This window comes from Anopheles maculipalpis, chromosome 2RL (genome assembly GCF_943734695.1).
Source record: "Anopheles maculipalpis chromosome 2RL, idAnoMacuDA_375_x, whole genome shotgun sequence".
NCBI lineage: Eukaryota > Metazoa > Arthropoda > Insecta > Diptera > Culicidae > Anopheles > Anopheles maculipalpis.
The window spans coordinates 9,279,955-9,301,136 of record NC_064871.1 but is presented as its reverse complement, the minus strand read 5'-3'; the positions used below and the strand labels follow the sequence as shown (position 1 = coordinate 9,301,136).

The window sequence follows — 21,182 nt, the reverse complement described above, 5'->3', positions numbered from 1 at the left end:
TTCGTAAGTATGTAAACGAGCACCCACTAGAGCAGGATTTCTGTTTGATTCCCGGTGCTGCTTCGTACAGCAATTTCGTCATGAAGGCGCGTTTTCGCTCGATTGTGATGAGGTTTCGAAATTCTTATTTTTGTTAGAATAACAATAAAAATAATCATAACAAAACGTCCCGGTCTGTGTTTGTTGCCACTGGTGTGATGAGCACGGGAACGACCGTCATTGGATGGATGTGCTTTCTTTCCGTACCGTGCGGCTGGACGATGGTGAGGAAAGCGATTAATCATCCGTGATCATCACCATCGTGCGCGTCGTTCTCATCGAGCTTGAATTGGACGCCCTCGATCCGTCTCGCCCATTGAGATTATGTAAATTCATTCTAGTCATGGTCAGGGCCTCCGATGTTTGGATAACACTTTTTCGGTAGTTCCCGTTTACTGTGTCTGTGTTTGCTGTGGGCTCTCGGATTTCTTTCTATCGCGTCTATTCGCGGGCCACCGTGACGAGCCACCGAACAATGGACGCATTTGAAGCAGGGAGCCGGATGCCCCTATTGGATGGGATGTTGTTTTGGATCGATCGCCTACAGAAGCTGAGCACATGTCAGCGTAAACAGCTCGTAATTGCTCCAATAAAATGATCCCTTTTGTTGGGGCGTGATAATTGAATTGAGAGCATCAGATGATCGTGATGATCATCTTGGGTGTGCAGCTTCTGGAGTAGAACGAAAAGGATTAGTGTGATCGTGGCACTGGAGTGGGCACTTCAGCGCGTGCTCTACATTTCGTAAGCCAGGCGTAGCTTGCTACTGGGGATTTTAAACGAATAGGAAGATACCCTTTTTTTTTGTTGGAGTCTTGTCTGCTGTCAGCACTTTCTCCCGCGAGTATGGCGCATTTTTTGTCCGTCTCTTATCGGGATCTGCTGTTCAATTGTGCTTCCGAGAAGGATGCACGACACTTGATCATTTTCGATGTTCAATCGACCCGATCGCTACAAGGTGATAGTGTCATCCCACCTGAGAGAAAGCAAAAAGCGAAAGCTTGGCGCTAGTGTTTGGCAGAACAAATGAGCTACCATTTGTCACTTTTATCGTTTTTTAATTCGTACCTATCTGCTTCTGGATGGCATGATAGACATGAAAATGGGAGTGAGAGAGAACAAAAAACAACATACCACACCTAACAAGGATGCTTTACGGGAAGAACAAAAAAAGGGGTTTGTGTTGTGTCTCTTCTCCAGGAAGGATGTCCTTCCTGTGGGCAGTAGAAATAATGTCTTCACTTTCACTTGCTGACAGGCCGGGTTCGGGTGGTGTTTTGTTTTTGGTCCTCTTTGGCACTCGGGCTTGACAAATATTACGCGCACCAGGAGAGAGCTATGGGACACTGCTAGGACAAGCCCTACAAACAGGTATAATGAGAAGCCCTTTGTGAGATGGAACGTAGTAGAATATTAGAAACAGAAGTTGAGGATCTTTTTTTTTTCTACACAACAGCCCAGTAATTTAAGTTTGAGACACAAAAAATGTACGAAGCCGGATGTTAAGCTTCTTCAGCAATAACAAGAAAGCCAACAAGTACAAGCAGCAGCCGTGATTAATAGGTGGAAAATTTGATTTCCGTTTTTGTTTGCCTTTATTAAACGAGAAAAAGTAAACTGCAGCAAACAGTGGCAACAGGATCGTCGACGGATACGATCGAGATTCATTACCTCAAGTTCAAGCTTGTTTTGTTGTAACAGTAATGCACGGGAAGCCCCAGGTCCCAACAACGGTCTTCAGCAATGTTAATAAGCACAATTCCAAGGGTTTCCTTCTTTCGGTAAGGTTACAAAGAATTTTCCAACGGAAGCCTAGAGCACCATAGCTTGTATGTACCGTTAGGCATCAAGCGGTTAGCGTGAAATCGATTGGCAACATATCGCACTCCGATTTAGCTGGGTAGAGCTGGGTAGAGCTGGGTAAAGTGCTTATGAGATGTATAACCGGAAGTGTACCGGTTATCAGTCACGCGAGGAACCGGGAGAAAGGTACAGTTAATCATAAGTGGTTAGGGATGAAGGAAGTCATGATCGTACCATTAGTTGTGAGGTGATTCTGTGGAGGTAGGATTCCATTTGTAAGGATTAGAAAAGGACTTCAATTTTTTGTTCTGTTTTTTATTTATCTTACGATTTTTTTGTAAGTATTATTAATTACTATCGTTAGGAGCTTTTTGAACTAAATTAATGCTTTAATTTATAGAAGAAACAGATAAAAAACAGTTTAGCTAAACACTTTTACTCTTGTACGAATGCATTTTTGAATATTGGATTTAAATAAATGATAAAGCGAATTGCATATTTTTAGGCGACTGTAGATATTTTGGCTTCATCATTGTCGACTCATCAAAAATACAATTTTACTACGATTTTGTGACTTTCCTATCAATTTTTGTTCGTTTCAATAGCAGATATATTTAAAAAAATGTGTTTGTGTTTTGAGTGTGTAAGTTAATTATTCCAAAAAGATTTTGGAGTTTAAATTCTCTCCCCTCATAATAAGCAGCACGAGGCAAGCGCATTAGAAAATGAACAGATGTTGCTTCTGCACACTGGCGGCTGCTGCTCGCGTTAGATTGTGGTTAAAGAAAAAACCGCAACGTAAGCTTCACTTTTAATTAAGAACTAACCAAACAAAAAAAACTAATCTTTTCATCTCCAAAAAAAAAAAAAATCTGCATCGAATTGGAGCAACAAAAACGACAGTCCTTGTCGCGAAGCCCTTCAAGGGCAGCGTGCTTCTTGTGTTCTGAAATTTCCTAGAACACTCGAAAGCAAGAAGGGCAATCCACAAGCCGGGACAGGTTATGAAGACTTTTTTTTCTCTCTCTGTAGAAAAGGGAAACGAACCAACGAAGAGCGAAAATCTAAATCGGCGTAAAACTGCATCGTAAAGCGATCGAACACCCCTTTACCTTGAGGGAAAGCCGCCGCGTTCGCTCCAAAAAGATCCTTGGGATCCAAATTAGAAGGCGTTAAACAAACAACTCAAGCGTGCAGAATCCGCCAGCTACGGTGTTGCTTTTGTGGCGTTGAATTGGTTTGAGCCACACACTGACGTGCTAATTAATGGGTACCGGGCAGCCGCGTGAGTTATGAGTGATTCGATTTTCGCAAAACCCCCGGCGTCAGTGCTGTCGTATTAGTGGCCGTTGATGTCTTCATTTGCTGGAAATGGCAGATTGGAAATTTTGTAAAAAATTGCTTGTCCTTTTCGCTTCGAGAGAAAGGGATGAGTTTTTGATCGTAAATTTTAAATGAAAAATTTGTATGAGATGCGCTTGATGGATAGGGGTTTTTTTTTATTGCGTTAAAATAGAAATTGTGCTTTTTATTTATCTTAAGAAAGCACGTCAAACGACGATCACACAGGTAAAGAAAACCATTCGGCGCTGCTGGTTCATAGCAAGCGCATCATTTTTGAGCATGAGCAATGAAAAATCGTCCAGTGATGAGCATATTATACTGCAGTGCTGATCCAGCACAGTAAACAGACCTCTTCGCTCTTGTTTAAACATATCAAACAATCCCTAAACTGTGTCCGTTCTTAGTAAGGGCGAGGATGACTAAAGTCATTTTTATTTTTCCACACACCAAAACGCATTTCTTTTGTGATCAATTGAGACAAATGAGAGTGCTGGTTTAGTAAGATTTATATCCCATTCCGGATCGTGATCTTTTACTGCGAAAAAAAAGGAAAGACAGAAGACGCTTTCGCACCTCCGATAATTTCATTCAGCCTTTGGAGTCTGCCCCCATTCGCTTATCGAATTAATCAAACTATAACGATCCACAGGGCCCCAGAGCTTCTGGATCTTCTGAGAATCCCATTCAGCTCGAGTTCTCACACAGAAACGAAGTAACAGATCGGCGCAAAAACAAGACGTCCGATCGAACCAAGAAGCCAAACGATCGTATCGGATCGGGTAAGCAAAAACGGAAGTTAGAGAAACGAAAATCCATGAATGAAATCGAATTTGAATGGCAAGAAGGCGGTTTTAAAATCAACCCAGTTGTAAAAGTAAAAGTAAATGGACAATAAATTTACACTTTTATTGCGCTTTTATGCCGGAAGCGGTCGCGGTATGTGCTCGTGAGAAGGACACTGGTTTTGTCACTTGTGGCAAACACGGTTGTAAAGGATAAGATGGTGGTGTCGTTTGGTTCCAACAAAGGAAAAACAAAAAACATAACGCCTACCAAATTGGTTTGGAAGGAAACAGAAACGCGTAGAAGGGACCAAGACGTCGACCGACTGCTTTTCCCATGGTGCGCGCGATAAGATCGAACAGTTTGACAAGCGCCGTCCGGGAACGGGGTTTTGTCTCTCACGGCAAACTTATGGAAAGGATGAGCGTGTTAGAAGTGGTGTATCCTTTCTGTTATCCTTTCGCTACCTGTTGTTCGAACACATTTTCAACGATAAAATGTTTTGTTGTAAAACGATGAGTTCACACGAACAGGTTCGTCGCTTGTTGCATCGTACAAGTCTTCCGTCCATCAAAAGCTGCTCAATGAATATCGTGCTTTTGATGGGATTTTCTTTGACTTCTTTTCTTCCACTCAAGGTAGTGGTAAACGCCCTCGCAGTCGTGTAAAGTGTAAACAACTTCTAAGGTACCGAAAACGTACCGGCGTACACCACGCTTACCGCAAATATCAAACGTGTCCGCGTTAGCAAATACCCGACTTTTGTTTTGCCCTATCCGCCGCATCCCGAGTGCGGTTGTGCGGCTTGTTGTGGGAAATAAAATCTCTATCATGGACCGTGGTCTTAGGGGGTGCCGTTTGTGCAATTTCGATACACCGTGGGCCAGGAAGATAGGGAAAAAACTGTATTATTTGTACCTTGCGTCAAATCGGTTCGAAATTGGTGGGCCGACAAATTTTTGGGTCGAAAGTCGTATCACTCCGGGGGTTTGTTGTGGGTTTTGTGGGATGTATTTTTTTTGAAGCTATTCCGAATTGACAACATAACGAGAAGCACGAAAAAAAGGAAACACAATTTATAAAATTTATGAAGAATAGCGCTGATCCTCACCGTGAAACGAACGCGAACGTTTCTTCTTTGGCGCTCTCTCACTCTCTCTCCACCCCTTAAAAAGCAACCTTTTGCCACCGAACATGCGAACAAGTGTTGGGAAAGGAAAGTGCTAGAAACACGTACCCGAATCCTGCTCGGACAGGTAGAAATGCTGAAGAGGTGGGATTTTTTTCTTAACTCAAGTAGGACGCGATTCGCCACAAACCTAGACCGAGACCGTATTTATTCGAAAATAATTGTTTCAGCTATTGTTGTGCTCTAAAATCCCGGAGTCCCGTGATTATTTACCTGTTTGCCTTCCATACTGCGGTTTTGTGCGTGCGAGGAAATTATTGCGAAGCGGAAGAAAACGAGAGCACTTGAGCTTTAGTGCGGAGTTTACTGCAGGAAGTGGAAATAGGTTTAAAACTACTCCAGTTCCACGGAGCCCCGGAAGAACGTGGAGTGGCACATTTCAAGGACGAGCCGAAATTGATTTATAATTATAGTTTTCGATCTCGTGTCGCCCGCGATGCAGCAACACACGAGCACCAATCGCTGATCCACTGTTCCTGATTTGTCAGACTAGTAATTGGGAGCTATTGTTTCGCTTAATCATAGTTTTGTGCTTCCGAGTCCCACCCGGAAACGAATGTCAAATGATGATTTGAGTGGAAAATTGTGCTCCCAAGCCACTTGATGCTGACTGCTACTGTGTATTTGAGGAGACAAAAAAAATGGAACAGATCTGCAGCCTCGTTCCGAGCGCAATCTGTTCGGCAGAAATAACGTTTGCAAAGCATATTAACCAAATTTGATTTAAAAAACGATGCGTTTGATGCATGCACTTTTCGTGTAGTTGTAATAAAAAAAAGCTTTCTTCACGGTTGATTATTATGCATCTTGGAAAAAAAAGGGAGAGACACACACACGGGGTAAAAAGTCGTGATCGTTTGAGAACATTATTTAATTATGACCATAAATGTTAAAACCATAAAACCGCATGCACGTTCTCGCACCTGTGTGTGGTTTCTTTTTTTTTGCTGTTTCTGTTTCTATTTGCCTTTTTACGTCGTTTGTTCAAGCCGCAAACTTTCAGTAGTGCGGAAAATGTCTCAAACCACAAATCTCTATGTAACGCAACTAACGTTACCCGGCCGTGTGTGTGTGTGTGTGTGGACCATTAATGGTGTGGGGTCTCTTAGAAAATACAAGGTGCAGCGAAAGTAAACCAAAAAAATGTCCATACCAGAGATTCAGAAGTTGTAACATGAGCTTCTATCTACCCGGGGGCAACTTTTCGATGATCTCGATGCACCTTTTACACCACCACCGGTTTAAGGGAATGGGAATTGGTGAAAAGGGTATTGCACAAAAGCAAAAGTAAAATAAGACCGTTGTCAAAGCACAAGAAACTAACAAGAAAAAGCACGAGAAAGAAGTGAGAAGTCAGAACGTTCTTAAAGGGTCAATAAGCAGGGCCGACGTGCTGATCGGAGACCTCCCCAAAACAACGGAAGATGTTGGCTTTTAAGCTTCCTTTCCTGCAGTGGTGGTGGTGACTTCCTTTGGGGCACTTTTTCCCACACCCAATCGGAAGCTCCACCAGAGTGTAATTCCGTCTAGAAGGTGAGTGAGAGAGAATCAGAATGTTGAACCAGAAAGGTTTAATTTTTAAAAAAGTTCTGCTTCACTTTTACTGTGTGATGGTTTAAGGGAAGGAAGGTAGAACTTAACACTTCCCCAAAAAAACAGAATAGAGCGGCATTTTCGACCCCCATTCTGAAGGTTGGCTTCCGAGAAGGGTAGCGTTCTGTTCATGGCCACCGGCTAGAGCTAGAAACCGTTAGCGGGTCCGAACTCCGTCGGAGGATTCGATTACCATGCGTTAGGAGCCGCTAGTGCAAAACTTCTTCTTAAGCACTAGCTGAAAGCAAAATAGAAAAAAAAAATATTTAAAAACGGTCGCGCTAAAACAACTCACGCACATTTCACGCATTATCCTGCGTATCTGAAATGTTGCGCTGTGGTTGCGTCGGGTCGCTCAGGACAAGCAGAAAAAGGTTTGCGTGGTGTTAAATTTTACGCTTTGCTGAAAGTGTTGGAACGTATCAAAACAAAGGCTAATCAATTAGTTTGGCAGGCAAATGCGGCAAGTACGCGTACAGTGCTGGCCAAAAAAACAAAACACGATCACTTGGTGTGTGTTTTATGATCGTGGATTTGAAGCTTTTTAGGCCGTATTAAGTGAAAAAGTTTTTGAGAAATTCTATTTCTTATAAATTACCCGTCAAATAAATTACACTTAAGAAAGAGAGCGAGAGAGAGAAAGAGAGAGAGAGAGAGGCAAACAAAAAAAATGAAAAGGATTCCATCAACTAAAATCGTTATAAAACTATAAAATAAATTCTAAGAGATATTTCATTCATTCAGGTGTTCAAATTCTGAGATCTATTTTTACAAACAAATAAAAATCGCATATCTTTTTATAGTAAAATACTGCCTATTGTTTTTCTGCAGCTCTAGTAAAATTAACACCAACAAACAAGGAAAAACAAACACACTCACATGCTAATGCAAACACCGATTATCACAAGATCTCCGGTAATTCCTAATGTTTGCAATTTGCTTCCAACTGCTTATCCCATGCTTAGCTTTTCCTTTGAGGATGCTCACTTTTGCCGCCCATAACTGTACGCACTCTAATGCTTCTAAGCCTTCTTTACGGCCATTTTCGTTCACGCAGCCTCCACCATCAAGGGTATTGAATAACATCGATCCCACCTTAATCCTTTTAACCCCGACCGGCGAGACATACTCGTGGGTGGCATTGCATGTCCTGACCGACTCCCGAAACCTTAGCGTGTGTGTGAGCGGAGGGCAGGTCCCAGTCGGCGTTGCAATAAATTTTCCTGGCAAAAGGGCTCCTTGTCTCACCGGGTATCAGATTTGCAGGTGGGACATCTAAGGAGTTTCTTGGGCACACAAACATTTCCAAGGTGGCGCCAGATCAGCCGAGATCGCTCGAGAAAGGCGTTTTATTGGATTTTAATTTGAGAGGTTTAAGTTTTTTTTTTTTCGGAAAACCACATTACCACCGTGTGTGTGTCCGTTTATCATTCTGTCGTCAGATCTCCGCCCGGTAGGAATAGTGACAACAAACCAAATGCTGCTGCTTCCGTGCAACGGAAGAATGTGCGGTAGAATCATAAATAAATTTGGAAAACGCTACCACACTGTCATCCTTCATCCTTTGTAGCGAAGGGCACACGGAAGGATCTCTTTAGGACACTCGGAAGGTTCAGTACGTCTCGTGGATAGAAAGACGTACAACCACGCTCACCTGTTCCTGGAGCGTTGTCTTGCTTGTATCGGTAATTCTTCGATGGCAAGAATTCGCAGGTTCGCTGACCGACCCGTTGACGGACAGAACAATGCATTGGCAGGGCGCGAGCGAGACCTCCTGCGCGCTGTCAAAACAGCCCTATGGAGACATAAAGCTGGTCGAAAAAATTATGCACCCCCTCCTTGTCGAAGGGTTCAAATCGATAATCATAAAATTATAATCCTCTCAGTGCGTATCAATATCAAAGTATCACCAACCGGGGACACAACACCGACTGCCGGTATGCCATTTGTCCCGGTGGATTTCCTTCTTTCTGACAGGTTCCGGTTCACTGTGCACAAAGCAGCTTTAAAGGGAAGGGAATTTTGATTTTCCGCACCAGATAGGTGTGCAGCGTTAGCAACAACGAGCACGTGCGGTTTTTGCATTTTCGGCGTTAAACGATCTTGCCGGCACCTGTCCCTTGTTTGCTACTGGATGGGGTGATCCTTTCAGGATACCGTCCGATCGGTTTGATCAAAAAGAATGTTTTTAAGTGTGGAAATAACAGACAAAAAACACTGCAAAAAACTGTTTGCTGTCCTAGTAAAAATAGGTCATTCTTAACGGGTTAGGATGGAAGCTTCCAAGTATGATCCTTTCCGTCGCTGGGACTGCACGTTCGCCAAACCAACATTTGCCAAGAACACAAAAAAATGTGAACCCAATTTTTGATTAATCTGGACGACTTCACGTTGGCAACAGGAAATTGGACGACCGGTATTTAATTTCCGCTAGCTGCAGTACTACGTATCGACAACGATCAGCAAAAATATTGGAAGCCAGAATTCGTGGAGTTAAACGACGACGAAACCGTGTACCGCCTCCTTATTAAGAAGCTCCCTTTTTGCATTTTTTTATATTCGTACGAAGACATCTTCAGGGTCAAAGTGGAAGGATCGTTCGTGGGAACGTTGGTTTGCTTCTAGTTTGCGGCAGCGAAAAAAATCCTTCTACCACTCCAACGGATAAGGCACGGAAACTGATCAAATCTCAGCTCGCGCTGTGTTTATTTTTGCGCTCGTGGGAAAGCAACTTGTTTAAAAAAAAAAGTTTGGAAATTGGAAAATGCAACCAAACCGATGGGTGATCCGATGTGATCAACCCTTGACCCTGATGGACGCGCCTGCAACGGGAGCTTCCACCGGCGATTGAGTGTGCCTTCGGGGGACTTCATGATGACTTCTGCGCAGTGGCAACGAACGCCGGTTGTGAACGAACGTTGATTGGTGCAGAAGGGATGGCACGCGTTCAGGTTTCCCGGAGGGGGGTGGGAGGGAAGGTATTTTCGGGAGGCGACCGAAGAGCGCCGAAGGATGGGAAAGAAGCAGCCCAAAAATAACAAAAAAGCGGCCCGAAGGGCCTTCCCTTTCCAACAGCTTCGAGGCACGTTTTGTGCTCAAGTGCGGTTCGTTTGTCGGGGATACGAAGCCGAGTTCTTACTGGTTATACACTCGAGAAAAAAAAACCCGAACGCATCTGAACTCGTTGTGTGGCGGTATAAAAAGGCTGTGAAGATACGACCAGTCAGATCAGTTCTAGCGAGAGGTTCTCGTTGACGGGAGTTAAGTCAAGGCGTAAAACAGTGACTTCACCATGAGTGCGGCGGACGTGTTCCTCTATCAGCAGAGCTTTCCATCTTACTACGGACAGCAGTACGCTGTCAGCCCGTCATCGTTTGAACAGAATCGACTGGAGAGTTACTTCAGCGGACACAACAACTATCCGGCATCACAAGGCAATAGTGGAACGTTTTTCGAAACAGAACACAACGATATCTACCTAGAGCGTTCGGAACTGTACTGTTCCACCGGTGCCATCGCCAGCAGTGACAGTGGAAGTCCAGCATCCACAGACTACGAGGACCCACAGCTGCGTCTTCTACAAAGTCTCACCTCAGAAGACAGCAGCAGCAGCAGCAGCAGTAGTGCTGGTTCAGAATGTGACAACCCGGCGACGCCTGCAGCTTCAGTTCCCGTCAAGATCAAAACCAAACGTGGCGGTGTCGTGCCAACGGTTGTGAGGAAAAAGCGTCGTCTAGCTGCTAATGCTCGCGAGCGAAAGCGTATGAAGGGATTGAACGAAGCGTTCGATCGGTTACGGCAATATCTACCCTCGCTGGGCAATGATCGACAGCTGTCCAAACACGAAACACTGCAAATGGCACAATCGTACATCAGTGCGCTGGCGGAGCTGTTAGATTAGATGTTGAATGCTTGGAAAGCTGCAAAAGGATGCAATAGTTAATTTATTTGTTTTTTTTATTTATGATCACTTGTAATTTAAGCGTGTAAATAAGAATAGATGTTTTAAATGTTAAATAGAAAAAAAACGGAAAATGTGAATTTAAATTTGCTGTTCATTGTCTCAAAATTATGAAAGAAAGAAATGTATTTTATTTTAATTTTTATATTTTTATTTACGTATCCAAAACCTAAAATTGGAATTGGAAGGAGGCAAGGAGTGAAATAACCCACAGGACATCTTTTCCTTCTTGGCTTGACGCTTCATTCGTAGATCATCTAATGATATGCTTGTCTTACGCATACTACGCACTTGGATAGTCAGTCCCTCACACTTCGGGGGGAACGATTCAGATGGGATTGTAGCCCCGGTGCATGGCAATATAGTCATCATAATCATGGCAATATAAGGATTTGCAACTTGTGTTCCATCTTGGATCGATAGCAGTGACAGCAGTTAGTTATGAACTTTGGATACATGTTTGGGGAACAATTTGAAGTATATTCAAGCTTTATTCAGAAAAGCGGGTGGCCCGGTAGTGTAGGAGACAGCTGCGCCGGTCTTCAAACGACATGACCGAGGTTCAAATCCCATCCGGACCATCCCCCCGTACATGGTATCGGCAAGTCTAGCCAAGCAGAAGTAGATTAAACAAAACAGAACACTAAATAACTGATCGATATAAAATGACTAAGCCCGAACAACCTCACCAATGTAAATAAATTACCTTTGATAGAATCCCTTGTGCAAAGAAAGGTATCACTAAATCTTGCGCTTCACGTAACATACCTATGTGACAGACAATCGCCCTAATTCTCCAGAAAATCCCCAGAAGCACGCAAAGGGTGTCAAAACTATACCTCATTCTGGCAAATAATAGACTTCTGCTACAGTGTCCGCCAAAAGAACATGATCCCGGCCTTCCCTACCTCACGCACGTGGGTGTGATGCGTTCGTGGGCAGATTTTTTTAACAAAACAAACATCACGTAACGTATGGCAGTACCTTGTTGCCGTACATATGCCGCACCAAAAAAAGGGTCCCATAATAGACGGCAAAGTGGAATCTGGATGAAACGTTTCGATCAGTTCTAGGCAGCAGTAGGATAAGATAAGCATGCCGCCACTGTCAGGTAAGCCGGCACGACCTGGCGTCTGGTGAGGCCGGAATGGTTTGCCAAATGGTGCCGATGGAACGATGTGGAAACACTGGAACTAATGTGACGTAACGCCGTTCGCAGATGCTTGATGAAGGCAAGATCGCAAGGATCGCGTCCACTCGCAAGGTTGATGATAGCACGGATGGTGCAGCAATCAAAATGATTTCCATTTCCATGCAAGCACGCACACTACCGCACAACTTGGCTCGCAACATCCATCCATCCGTACCGGGCGTGTGCACGTGTAGTGAGCAGGCGCAGGCACGAGACAGGCACTTAATTTTGAGCGTGATCGTGATCCTAACCACACTTTCTGGCTTTGGCGTGCGGCGTAGTTTAGCGAATGGACGAACAAAATCACCGAAAATTAGTTCCATAATATTGGTGGCACGCAAAAGAAGCATCATCAAGGGCGGTTGGTTGGTTTTTGCAAGGTACGTAGAAACGCTGCAAGGTATCTGCCGCATAGGCCAGACTGTCCTGGCTACGAGGGAAAGAGTGAGAGGGATCACGAACGGGGAGAAACGGGGAGCATGTTTCTTTCGGTTTGGCTTGAAGCGCAATAGAAGCTCGTCCGGAAGTGGCCATCCAAGGGCAACAGGAGGAAACAGGAACCGTTTGCCGTCTTCCTCCACAACTTCCACGCACGGGACGCCTTTTGTCAACCGGCGCAAGGAGCCTGGCATCGGCAGCATAAGGCGTCACTTGTTCATCGTTTTTGGGGTGTTTCGGTGTAGTTGCACAACGTCGCTGCTACATCCGAAATGGCAACATATGTTGCCCTTCGGATCCTTCCTTGTGCTGGGTCTACGTGTATTTGTAGCCAAGTATAAAAAGGGATGTCTTGAGAGATCGAGTCGACGAAGAAACAACGACAAAAAAACACGTAACTTGTAAGGAAAAGCGTCTCAATTCTTCTTGCACACTTCCTCACCAGTCTAACCTCCTCCTACGGGGGCAGGATTCGATCGTTTGATCCCTTCGCGCTTGCTCACCCCTTGTTTCTATGTCTTGTGTGGTTTCCCTGTCCTGCCCTGTGTGGCTGTGGCTTTCCAACTGACTCGCTACTCTCTTAGGAAAAATAGAATGGAAAGTGCAAGCGGAAAAAAGTACATAACCACCTAGCCACAGGACTCTTGTTACGGCTGTGGATGGGTGTGTTTGTGTTAGTTGCACGATCGCCTCACAAGGGCTGCCCGATGTGTGTGTCCGAAAACCTTACGCATGGTTGCGTTCCTTGTAAGGCGATGTCGATGTTAATTGTATTGTGTTACCGACGCGTGTGCCAGTCGCGTGGCTCGTCCTGACAAAACGACGACAGTAGGAACAGTTTAGCATACATTTGAGGTTCGTTACAGTAACTTATATTACTTCGGTCTCTTAATTATCGTGTTGTGGTATAAAATATAGGGTTTTTTATATAGAAGGATTATGGTTGACAATTTATCTAATATTTGTTTGATTTTTTATATTTAACACGACCATACGCAAAGACCTGCTATTTTGGAGTTAAATAAATACAAATAAACATTATTTAACTTTTTTTTAAACTTACTCGCTCAATAGCGCTAGACCCAAGGAACCAAAGATGGAGATGACGAGGCTCTTTTGAAAGTAAATTAGAATTAGAATATTGAACCCTGGTTTCCCTCATGCGACTAACGCGAAAAATGCTTAACACCGGCGATATAGTCAAAGACTCTGATAGGTCAAGTAAACAAAATCTTGCAGATGGTGGGTTGAGACTCCAACATTTCCTCTACAGCCAAGTTATTATTTTAGGTTAGCATCAATTGAAGGAGTTAAACCAATAATAAAAATAAAAGATTGGCTGATTGGGGAGGCTACAATAGAACTAAAAACCAACTCCAATAAAACACTTCTTCGAGTATGTTATGTAGAATTTCTTTAAAAAACCTTTCCATTAAAAATGCGTTCAAAATCAATCATTGCTAATTTTATAAAATTATTATTTTCTTGAGAACCAGTTAAGAAAAGCTTATCCTTTAATTGTAATTGTTCAAAATAAAACACTCTGCACTTGTTGACATATTTAAACAAACCCAAAAATCCTTCTCGAATTCTATACACAGCATTCATTTATCGATTACTCTCATTCCGTTCTAGCTAGCAGAACGCATCCTTTCCAAATCCTTCCACATCAATCAAACCAATCATCGCCTTTCTCAACAACAACCCGGCCAAACGTGGTACAAAAATTTTATCCAGTCACGTCCGCAACACTTGGCAGCACTAAGGGAAAGTCTGGGTTTTTTTTAGTTGTTGGTTGCAGTTGTTGTTGTTATCCAATTAAACTTCCTGACAGCCATGGCGAAGTGTAAGGACGAGAACTCAATTCGCTCGATCGTCCTTCACAGCTCAGCCCGCCACTACGTACCACGAATGCAACTAGAACCGCTGATGCGCCCGCTAGACTCCCAAAAAAAAAACAAATCCCAAACGCCAATCCTTTCCTTGCGGCGGTCACCCGGTCGAGTGATGAATTAATTTTCCTGATCTGATGCCCAAAACCGTCGATGCCGTTGAGGTAGATTTGTTTGTTTTTGTTTGGGGCGTGTTTAAACAACGGACGGAATCCTTTTCCCTACTTGCGAGCACATGAGCACACGCTGCGATAATGATACGCACCGGACACTGGTTCAACACAGGCCTTTACGGGGAACGGACACATTTAAATTTCTGGTTGTCCTTTCGAATCGGAGGTTTGTTTTCTTTTTCAAATAAGTTTCATCGGGTTGCTAACATCTTTAATCGCTCAATCCGTTCACAAAACCGTCCGCGATTTAACGATTTAGAGTAAGTAATAAATAGCACACAATTCTTGGAAAGTGATCCGAAAGTAGCGGTCAGATTTCCAACCCAAGGAAAGATGATCCAATGTTCGGGCTATCCTCAAAACCATTTGGGATCGTGTTTTTTGTGTGTGTGTGTGTCTCTCTCTCCCTCCCTCACTCTACCTCGACCTTTGATGCGTGTTGCGGTACGCACGCACTAAACTAAGGAGTGCGTCTTTTTGTTCTTGCTTTACTTTCCCGCTTAATGCGCTACAAAGTTGCGGGGATGCTAGATAATTATAGGTTTGCCGCCTTCCAAATCTCGAGCACGAGCTGATGGCATTTGGTTGCTGGCCGCACAGTTATCGAGTGTCGAGCCTTACGATCGATTGTGGAATTTATAGTTTGTAACGAATGTGTTCCTGCAAAAATGTGAAAAAAGGTTTTTTTTTTGCAAGACACAGCGAGATGACCCTGGAAAATCATTTACCTGCCTTTATTATGACAGTTATTTGACACTGATACGTTATGAGGCTCTCCTTCACTGGAGTGGTTTTGCAAATAAATGAGTTAGGAACGAGAATATGGACTTATTTTTTTCCCCATGGGAGGCATGCAGAGTATGTAGAGTGCAAACATCGGACCACTAGATGCACATAGGCACAATGTTAAGCCATGGTACTTGTTTTCCATTGCACTTGAAGGGAACTCTCAGCTGGAAAAAGCGTTCAAGAGTGGACAAAAGCAAACCCCTCCTTTCAATCGGTCGGTTGACGTTTCAAACGTTTGTTTTCTGCTCCTTATTATGTCCATCTATGTGCCATCTTATATTCTTTTCCAGTGGGAAATTCATATTCATAACAGTAAATTCAGAATCAATTTTCCTTTCACCCTTCTCCAACTCCCACGGGGGTGATAGGAGGGAAGGAACAATAAAAAGGCAAAAAACAAAAAAACTCCAGTTTGCAAATAAATAAGGTCCATGTTTGCTCAAGAAGTACCCCAGCAGCAGCAACAGCAGCACACACACTATGGTGGTCTTATGCAATCCTCAGAGTCATTCCGAGTTCCCGTAATACGTAATCACGGTCAGCTAATTGTTTCACTGGAGGTTTGGCGCAACATAACCCATTTTGCTCGTGCTAGTCGTCGAATCGGTCGAGGCTCGAGTTCAAAATGTCAAGTGAAACTGAAACCCTTCCCTGAATGCACTACCAATCGGTGGATCGGTGGATGGGTGCAAACACCAATGTCTGAACCAATTAATGCGTCCATCACACGGTACGTTACAACCATCGCCGGTCGACTACCATGTACGGAAAGTCAATACCGAACTGGAAAAACGTTCTCGAAACAATTGATGTCCACGGATGCTTCGTGCTGTATGGAATCGCGACCAAACGACGCGTCGAACTGGAATGACGATGATGATGACCAGGATGAGCGTGTGCACGTGGAGACTCATGTTTGCGTTGAGCAAATAGTGGAAAATTTCGCGAATTTTGTTTAACCAAGCAGAAGTGGAAGGATTTTTCGCACACAAAGCGGTAACAATTTTCCCAATTTTCCACCGTATGGAAATGGGACTGAAGATTGGGCACACGCTCGGTAGTGCGAGGAATTGTGTACAGAGTGGGAGCTGTTCATTATTTATTTGGACACTGCTAACGAGTTTATGGTGAGCAATGGAAAGTAATGTCCCGAGAATAAATTTTACATCACAAAACAATCAATGTTTTGTACAAATAATAAGAAATAGTTGCTTAATAGTGCTTTTTATGTAAAAGTTTTAATACCTCTAAGTATTTCCGTTCCATATGTTTATAGTTTTTTAAGAAGTATTTAAAAAATATTTGTTTATTTGTAGGATTATAAGGAAATTTTAATATTTTGAATCTTTTAACATGAATTTATAGTTGTTTGTAATGAAATGACATCGTGAAATGACAGTTACAATAACTTCTAGAAGAATCCTTATCAAATATAATGCTATAATAATCATAATTAAACCCAAGCTTTGATTGCTTTATAAGTCACCGAAATTAAGAGACTTCAATTAAGAAAAAACAACAAACCTTCCCTAAATGTTTGCTTTAATTATTACTCCCAAAAAAGGACTCCTTTCGCAAACACGATCCCTGTTGTTGTTTTCCAAGGGAGCCAAATTTCAAGAAATGATTCCACTCCAAAATGCCTATCCGATCAGATCGGCTGATGATAGTCATTAAGTCACCCGTCGCGCTGATGAAACTGGGGCAAAATCGATTTCCGGTTTCGGTTCCGAGCTGTTTTGGGAGAAAAAAAAAAAACAACCGGGCGATAGAAATTGCTGAAAGGAGTACCAAATTGCTAACCACCAAACATCGTTTAAAGTGCCATCGTGTCATCGGCAGAAATCAAGGATTCTTTTGACCGGGATGAAAACATAGAGAGAGACACAAAAAAGAACCCTTTCTATTCTGCTTCTGATCCTGATCGAGCTGGTAAAACCTTCGAGTGGTGCAGAGAAAAGGATTCACCAGCAATAGGAAACATTAATTTAATTTCTAGTTCCGAAAATGAATATCCTAGAATATCGGGGATTTTTTTTGTTCTTCTCTCTCGAGCCTCTCTTTCTACGTGTTGCTTCAGGATCTCGATCTCGTTTTGGATATTTTCTAGGTGAAATTGGAGGACGCGTACGAACCCGACCTGATAACAGATGGTGGAGTTGCACCGAAAGGGGCACAGCGAGAGAACAAAACAAGATGACGTCGGCAATGGCGATAAACTGTAGATCTTCACATGTTTGGAACAAAATCGTCTGAAAACTGTAACGATCGTTTGTGGGATGCCTCCAAATTGTTGCCTCGTCACGCTCGTGATGATGCGGAACGATCGCGGCTGACTTTAACTTCAGCCTCACCAATCAAGCCCGTCAAGGATCGCGCCGAGGATGTGCGTTCCGGTGGATTATACATACATCCCGCCGAGGTATCCTGGGTTACCCTTTAAGACGTGTACGTGCTGGACAAATTATTTATTACTTCCGAAAGATTTCTAGCATCAGACGAGGGTTGTGGATAACGAGAGAGATGCAAACGAGCACCCAGGAAGCGAAAGAAAGTAGATCGCGCACCGGAAGTGGGTTATGTAAATCCGGTCACTTCTCAAGAGGATCCCTGCAGTGCACCGGAAACAAGCTGCCAGTGGGTGAGCAATTTTAAGAGCCGAATCAAAACCTTAACTCCAGGTGATACTTCCGATTTATTTTTTTTGCAAGTTCAGGCGCAGCTTAAGGATGGTGCTGAACTTTTGCCAAAATAATGTTTCGTCCCGAAACAATGGTCTCGGTAGTCGAGCCGGGGAAAAGGAAGAAATTCGAAATCCTGCCCATGCCAGCTGAACGATTGACGCAGAAGGATCAGCTTTCTGAACTGCGAACCCTGACTGACTGACCAACTGACGGTGTGGAGGAACTCTTTACAGTGCAAGTACAAGGCTAGGGATACTCCGAAGACAACTTTGTACCCGTTGGCAGAACTGCTGACCGCTTCTGGACACGTGTATGCCTCTGGCGAGGACCACAAGGTAACGCGAGGAATAGATATATGGTGCATCATGATCATTAGATTGCTATCGATCGGACCAACCAATGGAGATGCATTTAATGCACGAGATGCCAGGACTAGACCACTTTGCTGGTTCCCTTTCCAAGGTGCGGTTTTTCGTCCAGTGGCTAGCTCCTTCCAAGTGATCCTCGTTTTGAAGTGAGGCGCACGTGCTGACATATGTTTGATGGTTTTTATTTGTTTTCCTTTTCTGTTTTTCCTTCTCTTCTTCCGAAGCTAGTCGAGCGTAATTAGCTGGCAAGATATCTTGCCCGGTCGTAGAATTTTATTCAGTCCAGGCAACAGTTGTTGGAGTTCAACACGGGATGAGCGAAAAAAGGACTGCTCGCGTAGCGTATTATTTGTTCCTTGTCAGCAACGCGGATCAATAACAGTTCCACCGTGAAAGTATCACTTACAGATCGATCTCGCGAAAAAGGGTAGAGTTGCAGCTCCGTGTGGACAGGATTAGACGCTATGGTTGAATGGTTCCATGCTTCAGGGGACGATATTGACCTTGGAGATATAACTCTTACTCGGTAAACACTTACAGACAGACACACAGACACACGGACACAATTCGTAGGTTCGGTACTGAACGTTGATGTCCACCAATTAGGCTAATTTCGACACTCACTGACAGGTTGCTGTCAGCAGAGGCACTCACTGTACGTAATTGGCGGCTGGATCAAAGCGTGGCACACTGGATTGAGATCGTTTGACGTTGATGGTGTCGCTGATACTTCCCGGTGACACTTTAAGGCATTTTTAATTGTGCAGATCCTTGGTAAGGTTACGAATGCTTAAGAACTTTTGCACTTTTACTTGAATAATTTTACACTTACACTTACTAATTGTTTTTCTTTTCATTCCCTTTTTTTTGCCACCTTTCTTTTTGTCAAACAAAGGAAAAACTAAATGAAGCAGACATAAGAAAATCTTGTCGGTAAGATCTCGCTTTCTTTATTTGTTCAACCAAATGCCATTTCACTGTCCGGAAGCTATGGCACAACGTCACTCTTGGCAGATGAAATCCCGCCGTCGGCGATCCTTCCTGTGATCTCCCTTTCCTGAACCACCTCTGATGACATCTAAATGCCGCCCCAGTGGTTGCTCTACGTTTGTTCTGGGCAACATCACCAATTAGAGCTCTCAAAGCAGCCGCCGCCTTAGGTCACCTTTACAAACACTCGACCGTGAAGCTCGTCGGAACTAGTTCAAACGCTCGGTTGCCCACAAATTGCCGGTTTGCAAAGGAAAAACAAACTGACAAAAGGATACGGACCACTTCCGTATCTCCATGCGGATCAGCCATCTTTGCCTGGAAGGTGTAGGTGGAGTCTGTCGGCACGAGAGTGTTGCTTTAACTAATTACATCCCTTGTTGCGCAAAAATAATCTACACTGCGCTGAACCGCTACCGTAATGAGTAGGCGGACAAGACACAAAAACGTAAGCCATCCGCAACATGATCTCAGGTGCGCTTCCGGAGCAGAAATCATCGGGCTGCCTTTTGTCGATCCTCGGCTGCTCGGCTTTCGGCAGATCGGAAGGTGTGAAAAGTGACCGCAACAATAGCAATCCGTCTTACCGCTAAGGATTTACGGAAAGCTAAAGAAGCGATGCGATTCGTTCCGATTGGAATCGGTTTCATCGGCCGGGGGTTGTAGTTGCGATCACGGTAAAAATGATGAGCAAAGTGACACACAGCACAAGAAGAAAACCGTGGACCACCGGGCTCGATTTGGGTTTTGGTTACGCTAAAATTCGATAAAATTTATCGATGACCCCGATTCGGTCGGTGGGTACCGTTTAATCCAGGTGGAACCCTTCTTGGACACGGGGTGGACCAATAGAGTTATAAATCAAAGGGCAATAAGGATGCGCCAGGAGATGTTTGAGGTCTCGGGGTTTCGGTTTGCTTTTGTCTGAACGCATTGTCCGATGAAATGGTTTGGCATTGTGGTCAAAGGGGCGTAGTTTTTGAGGTTGAGAAGAAATTTCTCCCGATCAATTGTAAGGAAATCGGGGCTGCGTTTCGGTTTCTATGACCTTCTTCTGTCGGCTAGGGATCGAACGGAATAATCGGTATTGATCGAGTTTTATTGGAGGCCAATGTAGGAGGTTCTTGGGTTAATAGTATTACGCTGTAGTCATCGGCAATAAGCGATTGTGTGGTTGATTTAATTACAGTTCTTGAAGTTTAAGCATTATTAAAATATCTCATAGTTCAATCACAACAGAGCTCCAAAGGTTTGTTAATTAATTTTGAATTTCAAATGTATTAATTAAATAATGAACATAAAAATAGATTTCCAAGGGTGCTGTAGAGTTCCTTAGAGGTATTGGCTGCCAGTGCAAAGTATCTGACTAGCAGTACAACATCAACAGATTCGCGTACTGGATGCAAGGTCTCCTGGCTATTGTAAAGGACCATTTCCTTAGGTTGTTCTACCATCCAGTTCCTCCAATAATTTCATAAAAAAGTTGAAAATCTTCAAATGACGCGAGATAATCCACAGAGCAGTTCAAGCGTCTCATAAAGGTATTCCTCCTGTTAAAATAGCTTCATTAGAGTTGAGGACGAGTTGAGGATGTCTCGTCAGCAACGCATTTGGCACGAGTGACACTGGAGCACAGCGGGTTCGTTGTCTGTCGCAACCTGTTGGAGATATGATGCAGTCGTCAAAGACATCATCAAGACATGCTCATCCTTGAGCAGAAAGAGTATACCAAACCATTTTTGTTTCAATGTAGAATAACAATAATTTATAACCTATAAACGATAAATTCATAGAATTAAATAAATCACAAATAAATTTCAATGGTCTCCAACTTTCTAGAGTTCGAATTGCTGCCTTCAAATCTTACGCCCGTTCCCCGGGTACAGGTTTCACTGCAAAGCAAAGGAAACAACGGAAAGGTACAAAAATACGCATCTTTATTTG

General features: G+C 43.5%; 3 protein-coding genes across 4 annotated transcripts in view; 1 reads left to right on the top strand and 2 right to left on the bottom strand.

Moving 5' to 3' along the window:
- Positions 1 to 21,182, bottom strand: part of LOC126558677 (cleavage and polyadenylation specificity factor subunit 4) — a 500,167-nt gene that overhangs the window by 37,826 nt on the left and 441,159 nt on the right. The window lies entirely within an intron of this gene.
- The window catches only part of LOC126557207 (protein kinase C), a 283,290-nt gene that overhangs the window by 16,931 nt on the left and 245,177 nt on the right, over positions 1 to 21,182 (bottom strand). The gene's annotated exons all lie outside the window — the stretch shown is intronic.
- LOC126559105 (protein atonal-like) lies at positions 10,044 to 10,652 on the top strand. Its single transcript, XM_050215215.1, has one exon. The coding sequence runs from the start codon at positions 10,044 to 10,046 to the stop codon at positions 10,650 to 10,652; it is 609 nt and encodes a 202-aa protein (XP_050071172.1).

Bases quoted from the DNA above. Each gene is read 5' to 3' on its own strand.
- LOC126559105 (XM_050215215.1), top strand. From the start codon at position 10,044: ATGAGTGCGGCGGACGTGTTCCTCTATCAGCAGAGCTTTCCATCTTAC.